General features: G+C 41.8%; 1 protein-coding gene across 1 annotated transcript in view; it reads right to left on the reverse strand.

Moving 5' to 3' along the window:
- Positions 1-24322, reverse strand: part of MBOAT2 (membrane bound O-acyltransferase domain containing 2) — a 95556-nt gene that overhangs the window by 23359 nt on the left and 47875 nt on the right. The window contains 5 exon segments of the mRNA XM_032214653.1: positions 712-867; positions 869-892; positions 2266-2320; positions 6964-7019; positions 10842-10937. Coding sequence (XP_032070544.1) covers positions 712-867; positions 869-892; positions 2266-2320; positions 6964-7019; positions 10842-10937 — 387 coding nt within the window.

A 24322-nucleotide genomic window follows, 5' to 3' on the forward strand; every position in this document is an offset into this window, starting at 1 on the left:
CAAGATAAAAGTGTGATTTGGAGTATATAGAATATTTCAAATGATGGAAACAATTCAAGGCGTTATTTTCCCTCCCTGTGGGTAGCTGAAGAAGGCGGCTAGCTGAGCCAGAAAAAATAATAATACACAAGCCCTTCAAATCACATTTCTTTCCTTTGAATCTGAAATGCCGTGCAGCACTTTTAATTAATAATTAAATGAAGAACAAATAAGCAAGACGTCTATTTTATATCCAAGCGTGACTTTTAAATTAAACTCTTGTCAATATCTTTGGGTTTTGTTTTAAAATTAGTTACAGGTCAATGGGATATCTAAGATGTCTTAGAAAGTCTTTGTGCGCACTGCCAGAGGAATGAAAAGTCTATACAACGTTAAGGCAGTGCTTAGTGTATGGAAATCAAATGCCAGGAAAAGTTAGAGAAATAAAGCAGCTTGCATTGATTTTTTTTTTAGTGATAGTTTTGATGGTAGCACCTGGGATGAGATAAACACAAGTCTCAAGCTTTCCATAGCCCACAAGGTCCAAATTAAGTATCTATGGAGAATGGTGACCTTTAGAGGAACTCAGTGCTTGATTATTGAAGAGAGAACATGTCATTTATGAAAATGATCCAGATAAAAGCTTGAGAGTTATGCCTGTGAAAAATGCAGAATGCAACTAGACTTCCCATGCAAACACAACCGCACCATCGCAATAACAATGGATCTTACATTTGGGAGGGGTCTGTTTGTTCGTATTTTATTTCTTCTTTCCCATTTGCTTCGGACTGTGTCAGTTGATATGATCTGCCTTCAATGAAAGTAATATAGTCTTTATAAGAGCATAATGGGCCTGCCAGGATACCCATGAAATTACAGTTGTAACTAATATTCCAGTAGACTTGGCATGCGCCTGTAATTCAAAGACAGCAACTGGTGAGATTTTACCTCTATTTTAGTAACAAAAACTCTGCTGCAAAATAATATTAATACCACACAGTGATTGGTTATAGATGAACTGTCTAGCTGACCGAAAACTTCATAGATAAAAAAGTCGGGATTCAAAACTAGCTGATCTATAAAGGATCCTCGTACTAGTCAAAAGATCAAGCAGGAATGGAAAATTTGTAGCTCTAAGATTGCTGAATTAAACAATTTCGATCAGTTTTAGCCAATGGTAGTTATGGTTCATCACTCTGGAGAGCCCACAGTTTTTCCTCCTTGGATATAATAGGCACAGCATGCTACGTGATTCATTAGGCAATCTGATTTCTCATTACTGGAGAGACCCAGGGAAGTCAGGACTAATTTCTGACTAATTTCTAGTAGCACGCTACTAGAAATTTACTTCAATAAAACAAGGACATGGGAGTCACACTCCACAATGAAATGCAGATTGATCTTTCTTCGGCGTTAATATGCCTCGACTTACAACCATTGGTTTAGTGACCATTTGAAGTTACAGCAGCCTGAAAAAAGTGATTTACTTGATCTTAGTCCTTAATCAGAGGTGGGTTCCTACCAGTTCGCACCTATTCGGTAGAACCGCTTCGTCAAATCTACCGAACCGGTTAGAAGAGGTCCCACCAGTGGACCCGGAAAGCAGGCCACACCTACAGAAGAGCTTCCAAACTCTTTTGAAACCCACCACTGGCAAGGATCTTGTAACTTGAACAGCTTTAAGACTTGCATGCTTCAATGCCAGAGTTTCTGAATAGCTACTTGGGACCGACCTAAGTACTAATTCTAATTCATATCCGGTCACATGGGGTGGCAAGCCACTCCCACAAAGGAGGCCACACCCACGGAGCAGGTTCCAACAATTTTTGAAACCCACCACTGTCCTTGATCTTGAACTGTGGAAGCATCCCCGCAGTCGCATGATCAAAATGGCACTTATCTACAATGCCCCAAGGTTATGTCATTGACATTTGCAAGCTTCCCAACCCTGCACACAACAAGCAGAGTCAAGGGAAACCAGATTTGCTTAATGACCATGGATTCACTTTGCAGACTGCAGTGATCAGCTTAACAGCTAAAATTCCGGTCTCAGTTGTGGTTCATAAGCCGATGATGACTTGTAGCACACCAAGTAGTTGTTTAGTTTTGCCTTTATGCCGCTTGTGTAGTTTGGACCCAAAGTGCTTACGATGGCTTTTCTTCGTGTTATTGTAAAAAAAAAAGAAGGAACCCACATGGATCTGTCTCCCGAAAAGCTGCTGAAAGGCTGACTGGCAGATGGACTCTAAGGCAGCAGTGAACATTCAAAAACGGAGCCACACTTACCTCACGGCTAAACATCGCTGTGATGGCAACAGTTCTTCCTCCTTTCGGAACATTCCTGCGCATGAGCAAGAAAGAAAAGGGTAAACCGTTGTGACTGCTGCAAGAACCACAGGCACATTTGAGCTGGGACAGTACTCCCTCCCTCTCTCCTCCCTCTCTTTCTCTCTGCAGGATAGTCACGAAGAGAAATAATTGCAATCTTGGGGAGGAGGGTGGGAGGGAGGATGAATATAGGCTTGACGAGGGGTGTTAGATTTAATGTAATGTGATTGCACATGTAGACTGTCTTCTCTTATTTTTTTTTTCTTTAAAACCAAGATATGTTAAGTATATTGATATGGAAGCATAAATACCATCAACATAGAAGGGAGTTTGCTCAGAAGCTGAAATACACCATGAGAGGAAGAGTGGAAGCAGAGGAGAGAAGAAAGATAGGAAGAGAGGGATAGGAGAGAGGGTAAGGGGGGAAAATGAGGAGGTTAAAGAGGAGTGGAATGAAGAGAGGAGAAGGAGAAAGGAAGGGGAAGTAGAGTAGAAAAGGATGATGGAGGGAAGAAAGGAGGTAGGAGAGAGGTAGAAGAAAGAGGTGTATAGAGAGCAGAAGATCTAATATGTTAGTATTGATATGGAAGCATAAAATACCATCAACATAGAAGGGAGTTTGCTCAGAAGCTGAAATACCCAATAAGAGAAGAGTGGGAAGCAGAGGAGAGAAGAAAGATGGGAAGAGAGGGATAGGAGAGAGGGTAAGGTGGGAAAATGAGGAGGTTAAAGAGGAGTGGAATGAAGAGAGAGGAGAAGGAGAAAGGAAGGGGAACGTAGAGTAGAAAAGGATGCATGGAGGGAAGAAAGGAGGTTAGGAGAGAGGTAGAAGGAAGAGGTGTATAGAGAGCAGAAGATCTAATATGTTAAGTATATGATATGGAAGCATAAATACCATCAACATAGAAGGGAGTTTGCTCAGAAGCTGAATACACCAATAAGAGGAAGAGTGGGAAGCAGGGAGAGAAGAAAGATGTGAAGAGATGGGATAGGGAGAGGGTAAGGGGGAAGATGAAGAGGATAAGGAGGAGTGGATGAAGAGAGAGGAGAAGGAGAAAGGAAGGGGAAGTAGAGTAGAAAAGGATGATGGAGGACAGAAGGAGGTAGGAGAGGAGTAGAAGAAAGAGGTGTATAGAGAGCAGAAGATCTAATATGTAAGTATATTGATATTGAAGCAATAAATAACCATCAACATAGAAGGGGAGTTTGCTCAGAAGTCTGAAATACACCAATAAGAGGAAGAGTGGGAAGCCGAGGAGAGAAGAAGATGGGAAGAGAGGGATAGGAGAGAGGGTAATGGGGGAAAATGAGGAGGTTAAAGAGGAGTGGAAATGAAGAGAGAGGAGAAGGAGAAAGGAAGGGGAAGTAGAGTAGAAAAGGATGATGGAGGGAAGAAAGTAGGTAGGAGAGAGGTAGAAGAAATAGGGTATAGAGAGCAGAAGATCTAATATGTAAGTATATTGATATGAAGCATAAATACCATCAACATAGAAGGAGTTTGCTCAGAAGCTGAAATACACCAATAAGAGGAAGAGTGGGAAGCAGAGGAGAGAAGAAAGATGGGAAGAGAGGGATAGGAGAGAGGGTAAGGGGGGGAAACATGAGGAGGTTAAAGAGGAGTGGAATGAGAGAGAGGAGAAGGAGAAAGGAAGGGGAAGTAGAGTAGAAAGGATATTTGGAGGGAAGAAGGAGGTAGGAGAGAGGTAGAAGAAAGAGGTGTATAGAGAGCAAGAAGATCTAATATGTTACAGTATATTGATATGGAAGCATAAATACCATCAACATAGAAGGGATTTTGCTCAGAAGCTGAATACACCAATAAGAAGAGAAGGTGGGAAGCAGAGGAGAGAGAAAGATGTGAAGAGAGGGATAGGAGAGAGGTAAGGGGGGAAGATGAAGAGTATAAGGAGGAGTGGAATGAAGAGAGAGGAGAGGAGAAAGGAAGGGGAAGTAGAGTAGAAAAGGATGATGGAGGAAGAAAGGAGGTAGGAGAGAGGTAGAAGAAAGAGGTGTATAGAGAGCAGAAGATCTAATATGTAAGTATATTGATATGGAAGCATAAATACCATCAACATAGAAGGAGTTTGCTCAGAAGCTGAAATACACCAATACGAGGAAGAGTGGAAGCAGAGGAGAGAATAAAGATGGGAGAGAGGGATAGGAGAGAGGGTAAGGGGGGAAAATGAGGAGTTTAAAGAGAGTGGAATGAAGAGAGAGGAGAAGGAGAAAGGAAGGGGAAGTTAGAGTAGAAAAGGATGATGGAGGGAAGAAAGGAGGTAGGAGAGAGGTAGAAAGAAAGAGGGTATAGAGAGCAGAAGATCTAATATGTTAAGTATATTGATATGGAGCATAAATACCATCAACATAGAAGGGGAGTTTGCTCAGAAGCTGAAATACACCAATAAGAGGAAGAGTGGGAAGCAGAGGAGAGAAGAAAGATGGAAGAGAGGGATAGGAGAGAGGGGTAAGGGGGAAGATGAAGAGATAAGGAGGAGTGGAATGAAGAGAGAGGAGAAGGATAAAGGAAGGGGAAGTAGAGTAAAAAGGATGATGGAGGGAAGAAAGGAGATAGGAGAGAGGTGGAAGAAAGTAGGTGTATGGAGAGCAGAAGAGCTAATAATGGGTTTTTATTCTGTTCTGGGCGTTGATGGCAAGAGGAACTGATGTAATTACTAAATACAATAGGATATTGGCTATGTAATAGTATACATGTGATTATACGTTATGAAAGTGGAAAATAAAAAAAGTATATTTTAAACAAAGAAAGAAAGAAATAATTGCAATCTTGAGGCCAAACATAAGAGCAACTGATGCAACAGGGATTTGAGAGGACACTTTGCCAGCATTCAAATCCTCTTTGTGATAAAGCTAGCATGGGGATAGAATGAGACAGAGTTACCGGTCCAGATTTCCTAATCAGATTATTACATCCAGATGATTGAGATGATTCAGAGTTTGATTTACTTTAGGGGGGGGGAGGTCTTTTCGTGCATGGGCAGAAGCCACTGAATCATCAGGCTATTTTCTTCAAGGTCTAAATGCTATTAATGAAAAGATTGCCGTTGTTCCTGTTTTCATGTTCAGATCAAGCAAGCCAATAAAAACACGCCATGGCTACAGATCATAGCTAAGAATCAGTCTTAACCTGATCGCTTTCCACGATCTGTTTTCAGATGACAAGCTAGGCCAACTCAAAACATGGTTAGCATATCGTGCAAAAGTGCTATTTCTTCTACCTTTGGATCAGAAAGACTCTGATTTCATCTTAAGTAATTAAACTGAAACAAAACAATGTCAGACCTCCTCGTGCATGTTTCTACTTCAACTAATCATATGTAATTTTAAGCATGTTGTAACATAGCTTGACAACCATTTGGTGTAGCGGCCTCAAGCTAGAACAGAAGCTGAGTCCTACTCCCACCTTAAGCAAAGTCAGCTGGGTGACCCTGGGCCAGTCACTTTCTCTCAGCCCTAGGAAAGAGGCAATGGCAAGCAACTTAAAACCTTGCCAAGAAAACTGCAGGAACTTGTCCAAGCAGTTTCCAAGAATTAGAACACCGCTTGAACAAAAGGGGAAAGAAAGCACACATCTGGGAATGTAAACTGATATGATTTAAAACAGTGAGTAGATCCATGTACATGGCTCCATATAATCAGATGACTACTAACTGGGAACAAAGGGTCATGAAAATCCTAACTCTCTGCTGCTATCTAATGATTGTCCAGATTTTGCAAGTAATGGAGAGCTTTAAGTGGCAAGAGACTACACTATTATAGGGCTGTGGAGAACTGAAAAATACTTGAATGAAATGATTCAGATTTCATGAGAGCATAACTTCCTGCTGTTCGTTAAAGGCTCCCGAATTCTTAATGCTTTTGCATGAGCTAAAAAAAGGATACACCTACTATAAGAAATTTGCTAGTTTAATGTTAATGCAACTTGGAAAATTGCCCATTACTGCCTCTAATATTTCAGAGAGGGAGGGAGGGAGGATGAAAGCATGAGGCTTACAGCAATTTACCCATTTAATGTTGAACCATGATTAATGCTACATTCTAATGTAGCCATTATCTCTGTTTATTTACAAATAAAACCAACTGATTTTTTCTGGTTTAAAAGCATTCTCTTTTTAGATCTTCGGTTCTCTAAACTAAACACCTAATTATCGTTATTATTTAGACTTGTAAGTATTTTCATAACAATTTTTACTACTTCTTTTTTCCAAATTGGAGCTTAGTTTAATTTTCATCTACGCTGCTTTTGTATTCTATGGAAATTTTAAGATGCAAACTTCCTTGTGTTAAATCTGAAAAAAAACATTATTGATTTAATAAATAAATAATACGGCAATACAATTTGCTCATTTAAAAATAATTATTTACAAGACAGCAAGAACCAAATAAAAGAAATATTGGTTTAATGAAATCATCACAAACACGGATTTTGTCAATAAAATCCCACTGGCTTTATAGGAAGGAAAATATATATTCAACTGACTGAATGTCTGGTGTATGGATAGAAAAATAAAGATTATTCTCAAAATTAAAAGTTAAAATATTACATTGTTCTACTCACAAATTTAAGGAAAAAATATTATCCTCCCCAATTTGCGTTAAAAATTTAAAGAAGGAAATCTTTCTCACCCCAATTCTTACCATCATAAATTTCATATGCCAAACTTGTAATTTTCTGAGTAATTATCATCATAGGGCTGTAACAAAGATGGAGAAAGGACAGGAAATTAGATTTTTAAAAAATAAAATAAAATAGTACTTCTCTACGGCAAGATAAGGCTGAATGAGAGAGAATATTCATGAGTTTGTTTTAAAAAAAAAAATGCCACTCAAAAGAATTCTTCATTGGTAGGTTCCGGCAGAGAGAGACAAAGAAAATCAATGGCATTTACACTGACAGGAAATGATATATTTTCAAAAGGTATAGAGCTGATTTGCTTGAGAAGTCACAGAGCTTGTTCAGAAAATGAAGACATTTCAGTTCAACTATTCCTTCCCTCCATAACGGAAGAAACTTCCTTTGTCACAAAGGATTATTTGATTAAGTCCATAAAATGTCAAATGATGTTTCAAATGGGGATATCCTGATTTGAGGACAAAATTAATCACAAATTTTAAAAAAAGGAGATTTTAAGTTATTTCCTTCAGGCACAAAAAGGAGGGGAGAAAGGGAAGCATGCCCAAGCTTGACTTCCAGACATGCTTATTCTCATTAAGTAAGCAGTCGGCGACATGCATATATGCACCATTCCCCACTATTGCTGCCTCCCTTTTGGCACATGGTTTAGATTAAAATCTAAAGATTTTCACCAAATTTGCTAATCAAACCAGAATAAAACAATATCATTAAGCCAGTGGGTGGGTTTCAAATTTTTTTAGAACCTCTTCTGTAGGTGTGGCCTGCTTTGTGGGAGTGGCTTGCCGGCCATGTGACTGGGTGGGAGTGGCTTGCCGGCCATGTGAACAGGTGGGAGTGGCTTGGCAGCCATGTCACTTGGTGGGCATGGCCAATTTGTAAAATGTGGTGAAACTCACTTAACAACGCTCTTGCTTAGCAACCAAAATGTTGACTCAAGAAACCCTGGCATTTGAAGCACGCAAGTCTTAAAGCTGTCAAGTTACAAGACCCTTGCACCCCTAACCCTTTAAAAAAAAACCAGGGGTGTTCAATCTTGACAGCTTTAAGACTTGTGGACTTCAACTCCCAGAATTCCTCCTCTCGCTCTTCATCTTGATGATGTGCAGACGGGTGGGTGGGGAGAGGGAGCTGGAACCGGTTCTAAACGGCACTGTAGATTTGTGGAACCTCTTCTATAGAAGAGGTTAGAACTGGCAGGAACCCACCCCTGCAGACAGAGAGTTAACAGGAAAAAAAATAACACTGGCCCATGTAAGTAATGGACCACTAAAATCTAATTTTATTTCAACTGCACATACATTTGCTCCATAAATACTAGAACATAATCAACCTTGAAAAAGATGAATCACCAGTCTGCAATGAGTACTTTGCCATTTCTACATCACACGGAAGATTTTCTTTTAGACACATACGTAATGGTAACACCACAGAAAGCAATATAACATAAAAATCACTAGTCCCCTAGAGCAGTGTTTCTCAACCTTGGCAACTTGAAGATGTCTGGACTTCAACTCCCAGAATTCCCCAGCCAGCATTCGCTGGCTGGGGAATTCTGGGACTTGAAGTCCAGACATCTTCAAGTGCCAAGGTTGAGAAACACTGCCCTAGAGAATGCTGTTGTCCAATTACATAACTCGAAAGTAGAGAAATGAAGACACCATCTTGCAATATAAATGATTTCTTCTAAAAAAGTAACTTTGGTGTCTTGTACCAAGAGAATCGTAGGAAAACAGGCAAGATTTTATTAGCTTTCATACACTTCCCCAGTACAAAAAAAGATTTAATTTGTGAACTCAACTACAAATCCAAACTTTTAGAAAGGAGAGATGGGGAAGGGAGAGAAAAGGAACTGGAGAGAGGAAATCTCTCAATGCTCATGATTGCACTCATTCCCAGAGACATATTCAGGGTTTTTGTTAGATGCAATAAGGTACAGGTACTCCTGGACTTATGTCCGATCGCTTAACAAATATTTGAAGATATGATTAACTTGAAAAAAGTTACTTACCACCCATCCTCAGAATTATGACTGCCAACATATCCCCATAGTTACATCATTGTATTTTAGGTGCTTGGCAAAATTTATGACTGGTTACAGCATTCTGAAGTCATATGAGATAGCGTTGTGTGAATTTTTTTGCCATTTTCTGGCCCAAAAATACCCATTGGATAAGCTGGATTCAGACTTACGTAATTCATTTAGCAGTTAGACTTATATACCGCTTCATAGGGCTTTCAGCCCTCTCTAAGCGGTTTACAGATCAGCATATTTAACGATCACGATGACATGCTTAATGGCCATCATAAAAACATTATAATATTGAGTCTAGTCATGTGGTGACTCAACTTAGGACCACAGTGACTCCCAACCAAAATTCTATTTTCAACTGTGGTCATAAGTCAAGAACTGCCTGTACATTTTAATCAGGAGATGACACAAGTGGTTTGATCTGAATTTCTCCTGTCCATCCTGCATCAACTAGATCAGCTGGATGGACTTTTAACCCACAGAGAAATCATTTTCACAAACATCCTATCTCAGATATAGTTCTATTCTAAAATATAGTTATGAAGGAGCTAGATAAAAAATTGTGACAGGACAGCCTTTACTATATATATGTATACACATTTTTCCAAGTCACATCCCTGAGTTACCGTATTTTTCAGAGTATAAGATGCACCAGAGCATAAGGCGCACCAACGTTTTGAAGAGGCAAATTTTAAAAAAAGTAGGTAGGTAGATAGAGGGATAGAGAGGGAGAGAAAGAGAGAGAAATACAGTAGGTAGGTAGGGAGAGAGAGCGAGTAGGTAGGTAAGTAGGTAGGTAGGTAGGTAGGTAGGTAGGTAGGTAGATAGGTAGATAAAGGGATAGAGAGAGAGAGAGAAATAGAGAGAGAGAGAGAAATACCGTAGGTAGGTAGGGAGAGAGAGAGATGGTAGGTAGACAGGTAGGTAGAGGGATAGAGAGAGAAATACAGTAGGTAGGTAGGGAGAGAGAGAGAGAGTAGGTAGGTTGGTAGCTAGAAGGATAGAGAGAGAAATAGAGAGACAGAATACAGTAGATGGGGGGAGAGAGAGTAGATAGGTAGATAGAGGGAGAGAGAGAGAGAAAGAAATACAGTAGGTAGGTAGGGAGAGTAGATAGGTAGGTAGATGTTTCCAGGTGTATTTATCCATGTGCTGGAGAAGGAAACCGCTGACAATCTGCAGCACCTAAGATTTTGTTTCTGCTGGCACAGCACCTGATCAATGTAATTCTCATCAATCAGTTAAAAAGAAAAAAAGTGGAAAAAGGGAAAATAGTTTTTGCACTCTGCAAACCTCCTTCGTTTTTCACGAAAATGGGCCCTTAAAAAAAAAAAGCATGAATAGCCTTGGGGGGGCTTGCAGAGTGTTCCTGGGTGGGGCAAAAACAAGCAAAAAATGGCCCGTTTTTTTGTCAAAAAAATTGTATGCATAGCCTTATAAAATGCTGCCGGAGGGGGGGGCAAAAAACAGCCCATTTTTTGCTCATTTCTGCCCTCCCCAGCCCCTAGGAGCTCTCTGAAAGCCTCCATAAGGATATGCACGGCCATTTGGGTGAAGGGGGCGGGGCTTCGGGAGGCAAAAAAAATACTGCATTCGGTATATAAGAGGCACCTAGATTTTCAACCTCTTTTTTTTTAGGAAAAAGGTGCGTCTCATACTCCGAAAAATACAGTATATGACCTCATACTCTTCTGTTGCAATAAACAAACAGGTAACATGCGTACATTCTGATTTTTTTTTTTTAAAAAAAATCCAGACATCTATGAAGTCTCAGGTAAATTATACTTAATTCAGACTTAACTACATCTAGCTACAAAAATAATTGTGAGTACTGAAAATTGTTATTCTTACCCTGAAAAATCAGCAGAATATTGTCCATAGTCAAATATATAAACTCTAGAAATTTGGCACACAGTGAGGTATCCCAAAGCGAAAACAAAACAATATCTGGAAAAGAAAAGAAAAAATAAAGTCATTGGCTCACAGAATCTGTAGGTATTAATATTAGTTTAACTTGTTTTCAGGATAATTGTTCAAAAGAATAATGTCATCTGAGACACTTATATCCACAAGGCACAGTATTTTGCTCACACTGTTAACTGGTTCACCTTTGTGCTCCGTATATTTAAAGCTAGACAACCTGGGACTCACCTGTATGTCCTTGCACAGATATTTCCTTACCTAAAAGGAGACACAGAATGGCCACAGGCAGCAAGAAAGGCAATAGCAATAGCAGTTAGACTTATATACCGCTTCATAGGGCTTTCAGCCCTCTCTAAGCGGTTTACAGAGTCAGCATATCGCCCCCCACAGTCTGGGTCCTCATTTCACCCACCTCGGAAGGATGGAAGGCTGAGTCAACCTTGAGCCGGTGAGATTAGAACCGCTGAACTGCAGATAACAGTCAGCTGAAGTGGCCCGCAGTACTGCACCCTAACCACTGCGCCACCTCCCTCCTGCAAAGGGAGCAGGAGCAATTTTCTTTTTTTTTTAAATATTTTTTTTAATTTTTGTTATATAGACAACACATACCCACAACAATAAAACACACACACACACAAAAAAAAAACCCATCATCACATAAAGCATGTTGTTTGGTTACAAGTGTTTTAACATTATCATTCTTATACATTATTATTTCATTTAATAGGTTATATATACAGTTTGGGTTGCTTGTTTACTCTCAGTTGTTTTAACTGTACAGAAATCAATTGACACTTAACCCACATACCCTTGCACAATTCAGGCCATATACATCTTACTCCTCAGCCGTTAAGTTTGCTGTACTTCCCCAGAGGTATTGTCAGAAAGGGAAAGAGAAGCACAGATCATTTAATTAAGGTGGAGGGAGCAAAATCCCCATTGATCATCCATTTTCCTCATCTCACTAACTAAAAATTGCTGTTGTAACTGAGCAGGCTCCAAATTGTGACCTTCACAGCTACCAGCCTCGTGCCGGACAGTCAATCCATCTCCGTGAGTGAGACTAATAATGTACAGAATCAGAGGACACGGAAGGAGCAAGGCTGGTCAAGAATGGAGGCTGACCATCTGTTTTCAGCGGCCTCTGAATGAAGTGGAGTCTCCCTAAATTGCTAGAGAAAGTCTACGTAAATTAAGCAAAAGAACTATTGTTTTGGAAAAGCGGTTGTTTTCTGAAGAGATATACAAGTAGTCCTCAACTTACAACAGTTCGTTCAGTGACCGTTTAAAGTCACAACAGGACTGGAAAAAAGTGGTTTATGACCGTTTTTCAGAGTTACGAGCTTTCCAGCATCCTCATGATCTTGTGATCAAAATTTAGATGCTTGACAACTGGTTCATATCTGCGACTGTTGCTGTCAGGTGTGCCTCATTCAACATCCAAGAAAGGAAACCCTTAACTCCATTTATTTAGAAAAAAAATACTTTTTGTTGTGGGCCTGCAGGAGCCGTTGGAGCTGCCACCAGACTCCGACAGCGAGGGGTCCTGTGAGTCGGCTCTGGAGGATGTGGAGGACCCTGGACAGGGTTCCGACTCCGAGCAGGGCGCAGAGAGGCTTTCAGCCCTCTCTAAGCGGTTTACAGAGTCAGCATATCACCCCCACAGTCTGGGTCCTCATTTCACCCACCTCGGAAGGATGGAAGGCTGAGTCAACCCTGAGCTGGTGAGATTTGAACCGCCGAACTGCAGATAGCCGTCAGCTGAAGTGGCCTGCAGTACTGCACTCCAACCACTGCGCCACCTCGGCTCTTACACTACCACTGCCTTAGAGAAGCAATAATAATGCTAGCGCAAGCATAAAATTGCATAGAAAAGAATGTTGACAATAAAAAAGGGATACTTGCAATTGAAGAAAGCCATGTGAACCAAGGACAAGGGAAGATAACAGAAATAGAAACATTGGATGATAACTATTATTCTAACATGCAATCTCTATAGTATTAATAAAATCATTGTCTTTCTACTTCCATCTTCTCTATATTCCACATTACTATATCTGACCCCATGGATTACATGCATACTTTGTTTACAGAAACCCACATAAGGCCCATTTTCAGATCTGCTATTGAAGCTCCAGTATTGAAATTAATTCACTCTATGCTTGTATTGATGAGTACTCTGGTCTCTGTTATTAAAATATTCATAAAGTAGAAATTCCTTCTACACATACACTGCACAACATACTTGCAAGGCAAATAAATAGAGAAGTGTGAAGATACATAAGTGCAATTAAATGTTATTTTAATCCACAGCTGCAACATTCTCATATACAGATTGAAATGACTAAGATTTTGATATTAAGCACTCTGTTGCACATTACTGTCAACTCAGGGCTCAGCATGCCACAGACTAGGACAAATAACACAGCTCACTTAAAAATAGTGCTCTCACACACATATTGGAGTATATATTTTATAAAAATTTTGCATGTGAATAGCAAAAGCACATTTCAAATGATATCATACAACCTGAAGCAATTTCAATAAAACAGAAGCGTGCAACTAAAATTAATCATAATGCGCCACTTTATTTTAAACAATTATTCTGCCAAAAATTAAGACATTCATCACTCAAATTCACATTCTGTATAATTAAACCAAATGGAAAGAAGCCATTTCCACCATTTTTTTTTATTATTCCGATACAATCACCCCCCACCCCCACCATTTTTCATATTCTTGGCAGATAAATTACAAGAATAATGTAATGTATTAAGGCTTGGGATATATGGAATGTGTCATTGTAATTAAACATACGAACAACACATTTCTACCTGATTCTTCTCCAGCTGTGAGCATCAGAAAAATTAAGATACACAAATAATACTAGACAAAGAGCTCAAATTTCAGCCTGTACTACAGTCATAAGGATAACTTGATCCTTATCCTTGGACCCTTCTTGGGAAGGATAAGCAGAAACCAGCACCAACCACTGATGGCAAACCGATGACACGCCATATTTTGGGATGTCACACCAGCATTCCCCAAACCAACAGCAGCAACTCTTGAAAGCATGTCCCATTCTTGCACAATTTTCAGAGGTGGCATGAGAAAAGGGTGTGCTCTTATGCAGTCTCCCCAAGTCACACAAGAATGGGGTATGCTTTTGCACGGTTTTCAGAGACTGCTGATGTCATGGAAGAGCATTCTTCGAAGCTGCTTCAAGATTGGAGGCTTTGTGTTACCTGGAGCAGCCTCAGGTAGTCATTAGAAACAGAACACCTCCTGAAGGTAAGCAGTGAGAAGCAGGTACTGGGGATTGCTGCGTCACGGGTGCACTTGTGGAGTTGCCCAAGGCTCACGGACCCAAAATTGAGCACTGGGCCTCTAATTCGGGTTCAGTCTTAGGGTGGCCTAGATGGGGGAAGGAGAGATAAAGAATTGTTTTTCCTTTTTTTATGATGTGGGGGAAGACATCCCAGTTGAGTCAAGTGAGGCACTTTCCAAATCTGTGACACGCCAAGCCCAAAAGGTTTTGCCATCACTAACTGATCCTTGTTTTCTTGGATGATCGCGGTTTTAATTATTTTATTTTTCTGTAATGTGTCATGTTCTACTTTATATTACTGTAAACTGGGACTTATATGATTTGACAGTGCACAAAAAATATCAACAAATAGGTAACTCTTTTAAAGTGCATAAAGTTTTATAAAGACATGGAAATATTAATTTGTGAGATTGGTCTTACCTGAACTGCTATTTTCAGGGCTGGGACAGGAGGCGCCAGTGGATGGTATTAACACGCCCAATTGGCCACGAGACTGGGATGAAGCTGAAGCCACGCCTCCGTGCTCCACCCTTTATGTCCAGTTTCATCGAAGTGAGCTCCCCCAAGACCTGAAAACAAGGCACAAAGGAGAATGACCACTGACTTACCTGAAGGTTCGTTTTCTGGGCGCTGCGAAGGAGAGTCCAAGCGTGGGTTAAATACATCCAATCTGCCCAGGACTGAATTGAAACTTTAAGCCACGCCTCTGGTGCTGACCATCCGCAGTTTTTTTTTCAATGAAGGCGTGGAACTGTTGCGCGCTGAGAAGTCCAATAACAAATCCAATTCCAAACAAGGCGTAACTATATCCAAATGGACAGTCCATAAAGTCTACACTGAACAGCGGAGACAGACGCCAGGATGGGGTTGGACTCTCCTTCGCAGCGCCCAGAAAATGACCCTTCAGGTAATCAATGGTCATTTTCCTGGGCGCTGCTCTGGAAAGTCCAAGTGTGGAATATACCCAAGCTAAATGTCACTAGGGCGGGTAACAGTCGAGTTCAGGGTCTCTCTGCTGGTATGAATGCCCTGAAGGACTCGTCTCCCAAAAGACCCTTCCGTAGAAGCAAACTTGTCCAATTTATAGTTCCGAACAAACGGAGACAAGGAAGTCCAAGTGGCCACTCTGCAAATTTCCTCTATCGGTGCTTGAGTTGCCCAGGCCGCCATGGGGCGGCACTTCTCGTAGAATGTGCGGTGATATGGCTTGGCACCAGTTTGGACTGGAGAACGTGGGTGAGGATAATGCATGCCCGCAGCCACCGTCCAATGGTAGATGAGGAAACTTTGCGGCCTTGAGATGCAGGTTGAAATGAAACAAAAAGTGATTCAGAACGCCGGAACGCAGCTATGCGCTTGATGTACTTGCGGAGCGTTCTACAGACATCAAGCATGTACCATCTTTTCTCCTTCAGGATGCAGGATGTTTGGGATGCGGACAAAAATCCGGAAGAATGACCTCCTGGGCCCAGTGGAACAGGGGTTTGTCTTAGGAATGAATGACAGGTCCAGCCGGAGGACCAGCCTGTCCAGTTGTATCAAGCACAAGTCATCACGAACCGAAAGAGCTGCCAACTCTGAAATACGCCGTTCAGAAGTGATGGCAATCAAAAAGGCGGTTTTCAACATCAAATGCTTAAGGCTGGTGGTATGAAGTGGTTCGAATGGTGGGCCAATCAGGGCCTGTAAGACTAAGTTGAGGTCCCGTGACAGGACCACCGGGGGCCTCAGGTTGGTTGCCCCTCTCAGGAAACTACGGATCGTGGATAATGAGGCCACCTGATGCCTGAGTGTGCTGCTTCTCCAAATCCAGGTCCTGGTCTTCCAGGGAAAGAGGTGACGAAGGGGAAGCCTCCTCAAAAAAAAATCTCCCAAGAGAGTCTGGAGAACCCGGGGGGGGGGGGGGGAACTGGCTGTGGGGCACCCCCCAAGGGAGACCTGGAACAAGGAGGAGGGGCATTTAGTCTGCCCTGTTCGGCCCTTAACTTTTCTGCCCTGGAAAAGGTCTTAGAAAGGGCCTTGTGCCTCTTAAACTCATCCCTCTGTGTGGCACGTGAGGGACGAGAGGCAGCAGCCACCTTTTGAGCCCTAGCCGAGGCTGTGGGGTGCTGCGTGGAAGAGGTGAAGGGAACCTTTGCGCCTCCTCCGCCATTTGCCACATGGCAATACTCACGGCCCTCCAAGCGAAGCCTCCTCGATGCTCTCTTTCTTTCTGCTCCACTCTTCGGCTGCAGCAAGGGAAAGAAAAGGGAAAGAGTAAAAAGAACGCTGTCTTTTTACTTCCCAGGCAGCCCCAATGCCAGCGGTGAACTCGTTGGGCTTCAGGGACTGCCGCCGAGGCTTCTGTTGGCTGGAGGCGCCCACAAGCCGATTCGCCACTCCGCGGCTCGCCTCGCTGCCTCGCAATTCCTTCGCGCTCTTCCCAGCCCCACCGCGGCTCGATTCCAGCCGCCGGAGCGATCACAAGCAATGTTCAGCCACGAGAGGCCGTGGAGCTGGAAATCCCGAGCCCGCAAGACTCCCGATCACCCAGGGACAAAAGTTGCAGCCACGTGGCTGGCGCGGCTCCAAACGGCTTCTGCAATGGCGCCTGAGCCTTCTCAGCCCTTGGAAGGCAAAGAACTATCCCTGGAGGCCAGTAAAAGCCTCAGTCAGGCAACCTACTGACAGAAGAAGGGAGCAATTCCAAAGGGAGGCTGCAATTGCCAGGAGGGTCCAGTGATGGTAGAAATACAGGAGAGAAAAACAATAGGTCTCGCTTTTTGGCTGGACTGAGATGAAACGGGACATTAAGGGTGGAGCACAGAGGCGTGGCTTCAGCTTCATCCCAGTCTCGTGGCCAATTGGGCGTGTTAATACCATCCACTGGAGCCTCCTGTCCCTCGCTCCGGAAAACTACCGAGTAACGTGAAAATGGAACTGCTGTTATCGGGCAACATTTATTTGTAAGATTGAAAAAAAACTATTCTAACATGCAATGTGGATAATATAAGATAATACCAGCTTTATTACCTGAGAGTGATGACACTTCTTTTAAATTTGTTATCAAAATATTGTAAACACTAATTGGAACTTTAACCAACCAACTTTGAAATTCTGACCACACATGCACACACACAGGTTCCATTACAGTGATTCATCCTTTAGTAATGATACTGGATAATAATTTTTTGATGAGGCCAAATCTTGACCGTCTTTAGATATTAATGATCTATTGGCCTCTATCCAACTGTCCTGTATCTTCCCAGCCTTTAAAATAAGAGTTCATCAGGTGTAGCAATGGTTGTAGTAGTTCATCGTTAAAATGTTTATAATAACAAGGTTCGAGGTTCGAGGTACATTTTATTTATATGCCACCCTATTCTCGGCGGGACTCAGGGCGGTGCACAAACCCAAAGGAGGGGAAGGGAAACACAAAAACTACAACAAAAAGTACAGGGCATTTAAAACAACCAACAGCCACACAATTCGAGAGGGGAAGGTAACTCATCGACTTCAGGCCTGCCGACACAGCCAGGTTTTAACGGCTTTTCGGAAGGCCTGGAGAGAGGTGAGGGTCCGAATCTCTGCGGGGAGCTGGTTCCAAAGGGCCGGAGCCGCCACAGAGAAGGCCCTCCCCCAGGTAGTAGCCAGATGACATTGGCTAGTACACAGAACCCGGAGGAGGCCTAATCTGTGTGATCTAATGGGTCTTTGGGAGGTAATTGGAAGCAGGCGGTCTCTCAAGTACCCAGGTCCAATACCATGAAGGGCTAGTACACCATCTAGTCCAGGCGTTTTTTCTTATTTTAATTTTTTTACAGCTACACAAGCTTTCCTTGTTGTTATAATGTCATTAAGTGTTTCTTTTTCTTTAAGCTACTCTAATAGGAATTGTTAATAAGTAATGATAATTGTTAGTAAATTGACCTCTAATGCTGTAGATAAAAATAATATGAGAGAGATTAGGGGTTGCATTTTGACCTCTGGACTTCCAGAAAATAGTTGTACAACGTTTTGACAACCTCAAAGTGGGGGCAATTTTTTCCCAGCCTCCCCCCCCCCCCAGGTTTATTGAGGGTAGATTAAGTTTAAGATAAAAGTAGAAAATTTCTACTCCACTGCCAATCCCTAACCTTCCAGCTAACAGATAAAATAGCCTCAAATTGCATCTATGAGATTTAACATGACATTTTGACAGCACAATCTGATGATGAACAACAATACATGGGTTGACCATCCTGATGTACATCCTGACCATCCTGATGTACAGTCATTAGCTATAGCAATAGCACTTAGACTTATATACCGTTTAGTTCTTTACAGGCCTCTCTAATTGGTTTACAGAATTGGCATATTGCCCCCAACAATCTGGGTCCACATTTTTCCTACCTCGGAAGGGTGGAAAGGTGAGTCAACCTTGAACCAGTGGGGATTGAACTGCTGGCTGTGGGCAGAGTCAGTCTGCAATACTGCTGTCAGCACTCCTTCATTGGATAATCAGGAAAGAAAACCACAAGACTCCATTGATAGAAATCAAGTGTACTTTTACTAATTATAAATGAACAGAAGCATAGCAAAGCGAAGACTGATTATTTAGGCGCGAAAGCAAATGATATATAGAATAACCCATTCCCCACCCCTTGGCATCCCAGTCACAGTCCAATCATAATTCTCCCAAGTGTCAGGTGTGAGATAACTTCGAAAGGCATCACCAAGATGGAATGTCGGTGCCGTTGGCCTTGGCGGGAAACCTCCTCCGCATGCGCAGTAAGACAGGCAGCAGAAACTCCAGAATCTTCCTCCAGCACAATCAGCAATCCCCTCCCAAATCCCATGCCGCCCCCCCCCCCCCATTTCAATGGCAGCCGAAGCAGCAGCAAAGCAGAGGCTGACAATTAGTCTTTCTGAAGGCACTGAAGAAGACTGGCCATTTCTCTAAGCATCTGAGTCAAGGAAACAGTATAATAAAGGTGAGGTTTTTTTTAAAAAAAAATTACAATTGCCATCGTTAAGAATATCTGTGATAAAAATGAATGTTTTGCCAAGAGTGATGCTTTTGTTCTATTATGAAAATTAATACGGGCATGTGCAAATTGACATAAAAAGTCAATTTGCAGTACCAATATAATGCTTATCACAGTTATTAATAAGCTGCATTAATTACATTCCTTGTTTATAGTGAACTATTTCAGCAATAAAGGTTCAAGGTTCAAGGTTCATTTTATTTATATGCCGCCGTATTCCCAGCGGGACTCAGGGCGGCGCACAAACCCAAAGGAGGGGAAGGGAAACACAAGAACTACAACAAAAAGTATAGGGAATTTAAAACAACCAACAGCCACACGATTCGAGAGGGGAAGGGAACTCATCGACCCCAGGCCTGCCGACACAGCCAGGTTTTAACGGCTTTTCGGAAGGCCTGGAGAGAGGTGAGGGTCTGAATCTCTGCGGGTAGCTCGTTCCAAAGGGCCGGAGCCGCCACAGAGAAGGCCCTCCCCCGGGTAGTAGCCAGATACATTGGCTAGTAGACGGAACCCGGAGGAGGCCTAATCTCTGTGATCTAATGGGTCTTTGGGAGATAATTGGGATTCACTGGATCCTGAGCTGCTCCAATAAAACAATAGCATGAATAGCTGTCCCTCAGTGATTACACATTTGAGAAATCATCCCAGTCCAGATTTTTTAAATAATGAAATGGAAAGGGGGAAACAAAAAGAAAGAAAGAACATCCTTTGTTGACAGAACTGTGCCTATCTTAAAAGTGTACACAATTGTACCTTATTCAAAGGGGCTCCATTCACTTACTACAATGCCTCAGCCATACTAGTTCAATCTGAATGCTGAAAGGGGTTTTTGTGTGTGGAGCGAATGGGCCGAGAGCCTTCTTTGCACTGGCATGATCTGATCACTTTTCTGAGTTGGCCCACTTGAATGCCTTTTAGTCATATGGATAGGCTAAAGTGTACTTATCATGAAAATGAATAGCCATTGCAAGCCAGTATTAAAACTCCAAACTAGAAAATACTCGTTAGCTGTTACATAGAATATTATTTTCCCATCCGTTTAGTATTATGAAATACCTTACATCATCACCCTACTTGAAAAAAGACAAGGAAGGTAGAGTAACATCAGAGGAGAATCACAGATTGGAAGCAGTCTAAACTTGAGGCAAAAGCATGTTGGCTCCTGTTAATCGTAGCATGCCTATCCAGATTATCTCAGAAATAAGCATGCCTCCTGCCCTAGTCTGAGAGGCAGGAAAACAGAAGCAATTAGCGAGTTTCCGGTGAACTTAATAGCCTGGCCATAAATCAGCTGACAGTATTGCTAGAGCTGGATGATGTAATTTAATTAGAGAAATGCTATACAGAAAGAAGTGCCTCTTGTCTGTAACTCATAGCTGTAACTTAAATACAATCAAGAAAAACAGATCCAACAGTGTGTGGATGCAAATGCTCACTCTGGGCTTTATAAGATAAGGATCTATTTGTAAGGCGAGGAATGAGGGGAAACCAAGAATGAGAGCACTGACCAATACTGGCTTACTAGCATTAAGTAAGTTTCCCACAAGGAAGGGAAGCCTTAGATAGCCTACAGTGTGTGTGTAGCCTTCCCTGGAGAAGCTGACACTCCTTCCTCTCTGCTGAGATTGCACTCCTCAACCCTACTCAGCTGATTGTTTATCTTGGCACTTGACAATCTCCCAAGTTCAGCATCTGAGTCCTTGTTCTCTCAATCAGCAGGTACCAGCATTAGGTCTGAGCCATTGTTTTCAAGTGGCTGACAGCTTGTTGAGTCCCATAATACAGGGTGAGGGTCTGCCAGGATTTTTTTTTTCAGCATTAAAATCAACATCTCATCTTCCCCAGTCCACTTCAGCATAGCTGAAGTAGATTCTCTTCTAGTCCCTCCACTTTCTCCTTCAACAAGGGAACAAGGTTGTCTGACTCCTCTTCAGGTAGAAAGACAATCATTACAATTGGGTCACAGTCATGCTTCCTTCGCTGTTCCTGTTGCTTGAAAAGTTTCCCCTGCGAAGAAGGCGGGGCTTAGCAGTGAGAAGACGGAGTTTCAGGCTATTCCTGAAATTCCCCTATTCCGAAGGAAATTGGACGGGTTGTTTTCGATCCTAGCTGTCCCGAAGAGACAGTGAAAGGTGAGGGGAGATCCAGTGACCTCAGAGACGTTCGCAAGTCTCTGGGGGGCTTGGAATTCAACCCCTTTTGCCAGCTCCTTCTGGATTAGCTGTAAGCTAACCGAAACTGCAGGTTGCCCCTAAGAATGGTGGAAGGGATTTCAACTGGTAAGCTGATTTTATTATTGAAAGAGAGACGGTCCGCACTAAAATTTAAACTAATTGAAACCAAAGAACAGAAGAATCTAGCGGCGAATTGGTTTTTTTTTAATGGATTTATGGCCGGTGGTTACCCTATTTCTTAAACGTTTTAAAGATCTACTTCAACATTCCCTCTGACTCTTTTTAAGTGGGCTGTAAACTAATTGACTACAAATTGGCTTTTTACGATTTGACACTTTTATTGCTTGGCTGTGTTGGTCTAAGATCAGATAAGATCGCACAGCTCCCAGCGTGTTCTTACTTGCAAATATTTTAGTGCTTTTAGCTGCGTAAATAGACATATGCGCGCCGACAAAACCGCAATGGACAAATGAGCACCGTCAAAATCACTAATTGATTTTTGACAAACGCGCGTCAACAAATGCACGATGACAAAATCGCATCATCCACAAACTATAGACAGCCCAGTGAGTGTGCTGGGCCTTTAACATAGTGGGACGCATATACGTACGTTATAACCCTAACCCTAACTTTTTTTCGATTTTATTGTGCTTGTCATCGTGCTTTTGTCGGCGCGATTTTGACGTCGCAAATTTGTGGGCGCGATTTTGACGGCGCGTTTTAATCGCCGCTATTTTGTTGGCGCGCATATGTCTATCGCGCAATTGTCGGGTCACGCCAAATTTCCATACCAATCTTCTTAGTTAGTTTGCTGCAGCCTTTCTATACAAGAACTAAACTGGACTAAAAGAAAATTGGAGGTAGGGAGAGGATGGGACAGAAAAAGAAGTATTCCCCATGACCTCCTGACTACTCTGGACATTCATTCATTCATTCATTCATTCATTCATTCATTCATTCATTCATTGACATTGCAATCTGAAAACTGGTTCCATACTCTATATGTCCTCTTCAACTGCCTATTGATTAGTAGCAGCTACAGTCCACAATCTCTTTTCTCTTTGGCTTTCCTCTCTCTTCTTGGCCACACTGTTTGGTGTCACTGCAGTTCAGTCAATCTTTTTTCCCAAATGGTTATTTCTTTTTAACAGCTAGCTTCTCAGAAGCAAACAAGAAATGATTTTGCATAAGGTGTTCAGCACTAAATCAAAAGCCAGGACTCACAACCAACCAAGCTGAAAAAATTTAGGATCCTCCTTGTCTCCCAAGCACAGCATCTTGCTTTCAATAGGGACTGCAGCAGAACACCCCTTCCTGTCCATTGTTATATTCCACATACATTCCACCGCAAGTAATGCAAAATGGGTCTATTGACATTTAACCACATACATTTGAGATCTTGAGAAATAACAACAGCAAAAACAGAACAATGACATAGTCTTTTGCATGCCGGTTCATAGGGACGGACTGACTGTCTGCCAGAACTGTGTGGCAAGACAAGAGTTACCCTTTTCTTTTTCACTATTAAAGAGAAGAATGCTATTTTGCCATACTGAAGGCCTTCTGTTGGTTCTGTCCTCTCTGGGAACACAGAGCCACCAGCAAGTTGGTTAAAAGAAAAGAATGAAATCAAGAATGAAAAGTAACAGACATCGCCGCCATAACTCCAAAATATAATTTTGTGGATGATCATGGCATCTTTGTCATAGCAAGGATCTTCCAGAGATTCCGCTCTCCAAAATAATTAATAATTAATGTATGTGTACATGCACAAGCACATGTACATATGTCTGGGGTGGGGATCTCTCTTTAACTGTTATCTCAACTTTAGGGTGGGGCATCTCTGAGCAATAAACAGCTGAGAAGGTGAAGAGAATTTGACACATTAGAAAACAGCCAGTCAAGAGGAGGAGCCGACGTCGCTACGAAATGGTCACCCAATCTCGATGCTCCGAGATCGCTGCCAATACTTTTTTCACTGGGTGGTCCAATCGGACCTAAACCGTCCCGTAGAGACGGTGAACGGGAACACTACGTTCTGCTGATCACAGGGACATCGCAAAGTCCCTGATTGATGCAGGAAAAGGTTTCTCAGTTGGCGTTAAAAACTCAGCCCCCAGGCTGATGAAATAGGGACGGCTCCAAAATGGAAGGAAACGGAAGAGAAAGTGTTTACAGCTGGTGAGGAATTTTTATCTGTTTTAAAAGAGCCTGCCTATAAAAAACTTAAAGCTAATTTAAATCTAAGAATAAAAGAAATAAGCGGCGGAATTAAGCTTTGGATGGTTTTGGTCAGTGTGTTATCTTAATTTTTAAACATTATTTTCATGGATGGAATTTATGCAAACCATTTGAAATGAATGGATCAATTTTTCTTCTTCTAAAATTTTTACTATTACTTTCACAACCTACGGACTAAACTTCTCCTTATTCATCACTACATGTGTCTTTTATTCTTTCTTCTCTATTTCATGTAAGAATTTGACTTTTTTTAAACTTGGAATATTAAAAGATACAAAAAGAACAAAGAGAATTTCAACAATTGTAACAACAAAGGGAGAGATATAACTGCTACTCGAAGACTGGAAACTTGAGCACTGAAAACAAAATACTTTTACTTTCACTACTGATTATTCTGGTCTGGAATTTTAAAGTCTCACAGTTTGTTTGTAGAAAGTGATAAGAAGTAAAGCCCTATTTGTTTATACAAATGTTCCTTTGAAGTATTCCTTTAACCAGAGATCTCATGGTGTAGCTAGGTGTAACCTTGTAAAAATCTTCCAAGTCAGAGCAGCAGTGTTTTAATAGCTGGAAACAAAAGATTATTTCCAACAACAGAGAGAAAATGTCAGCTTGCAAGAGGTAATGTTTGCAATACAGAAAATGTTTGAAAAATTAGAG

The sequence above is a fragment of the Thamnophis elegans genome, chromosome 3 (assembly GCF_009769535.1).
Source record: "Thamnophis elegans isolate rThaEle1 chromosome 3, rThaEle1.pri, whole genome shotgun sequence".
NCBI lineage: Eukaryota > Metazoa > Chordata > Lepidosauria > Squamata > Colubridae > Thamnophis > Thamnophis elegans.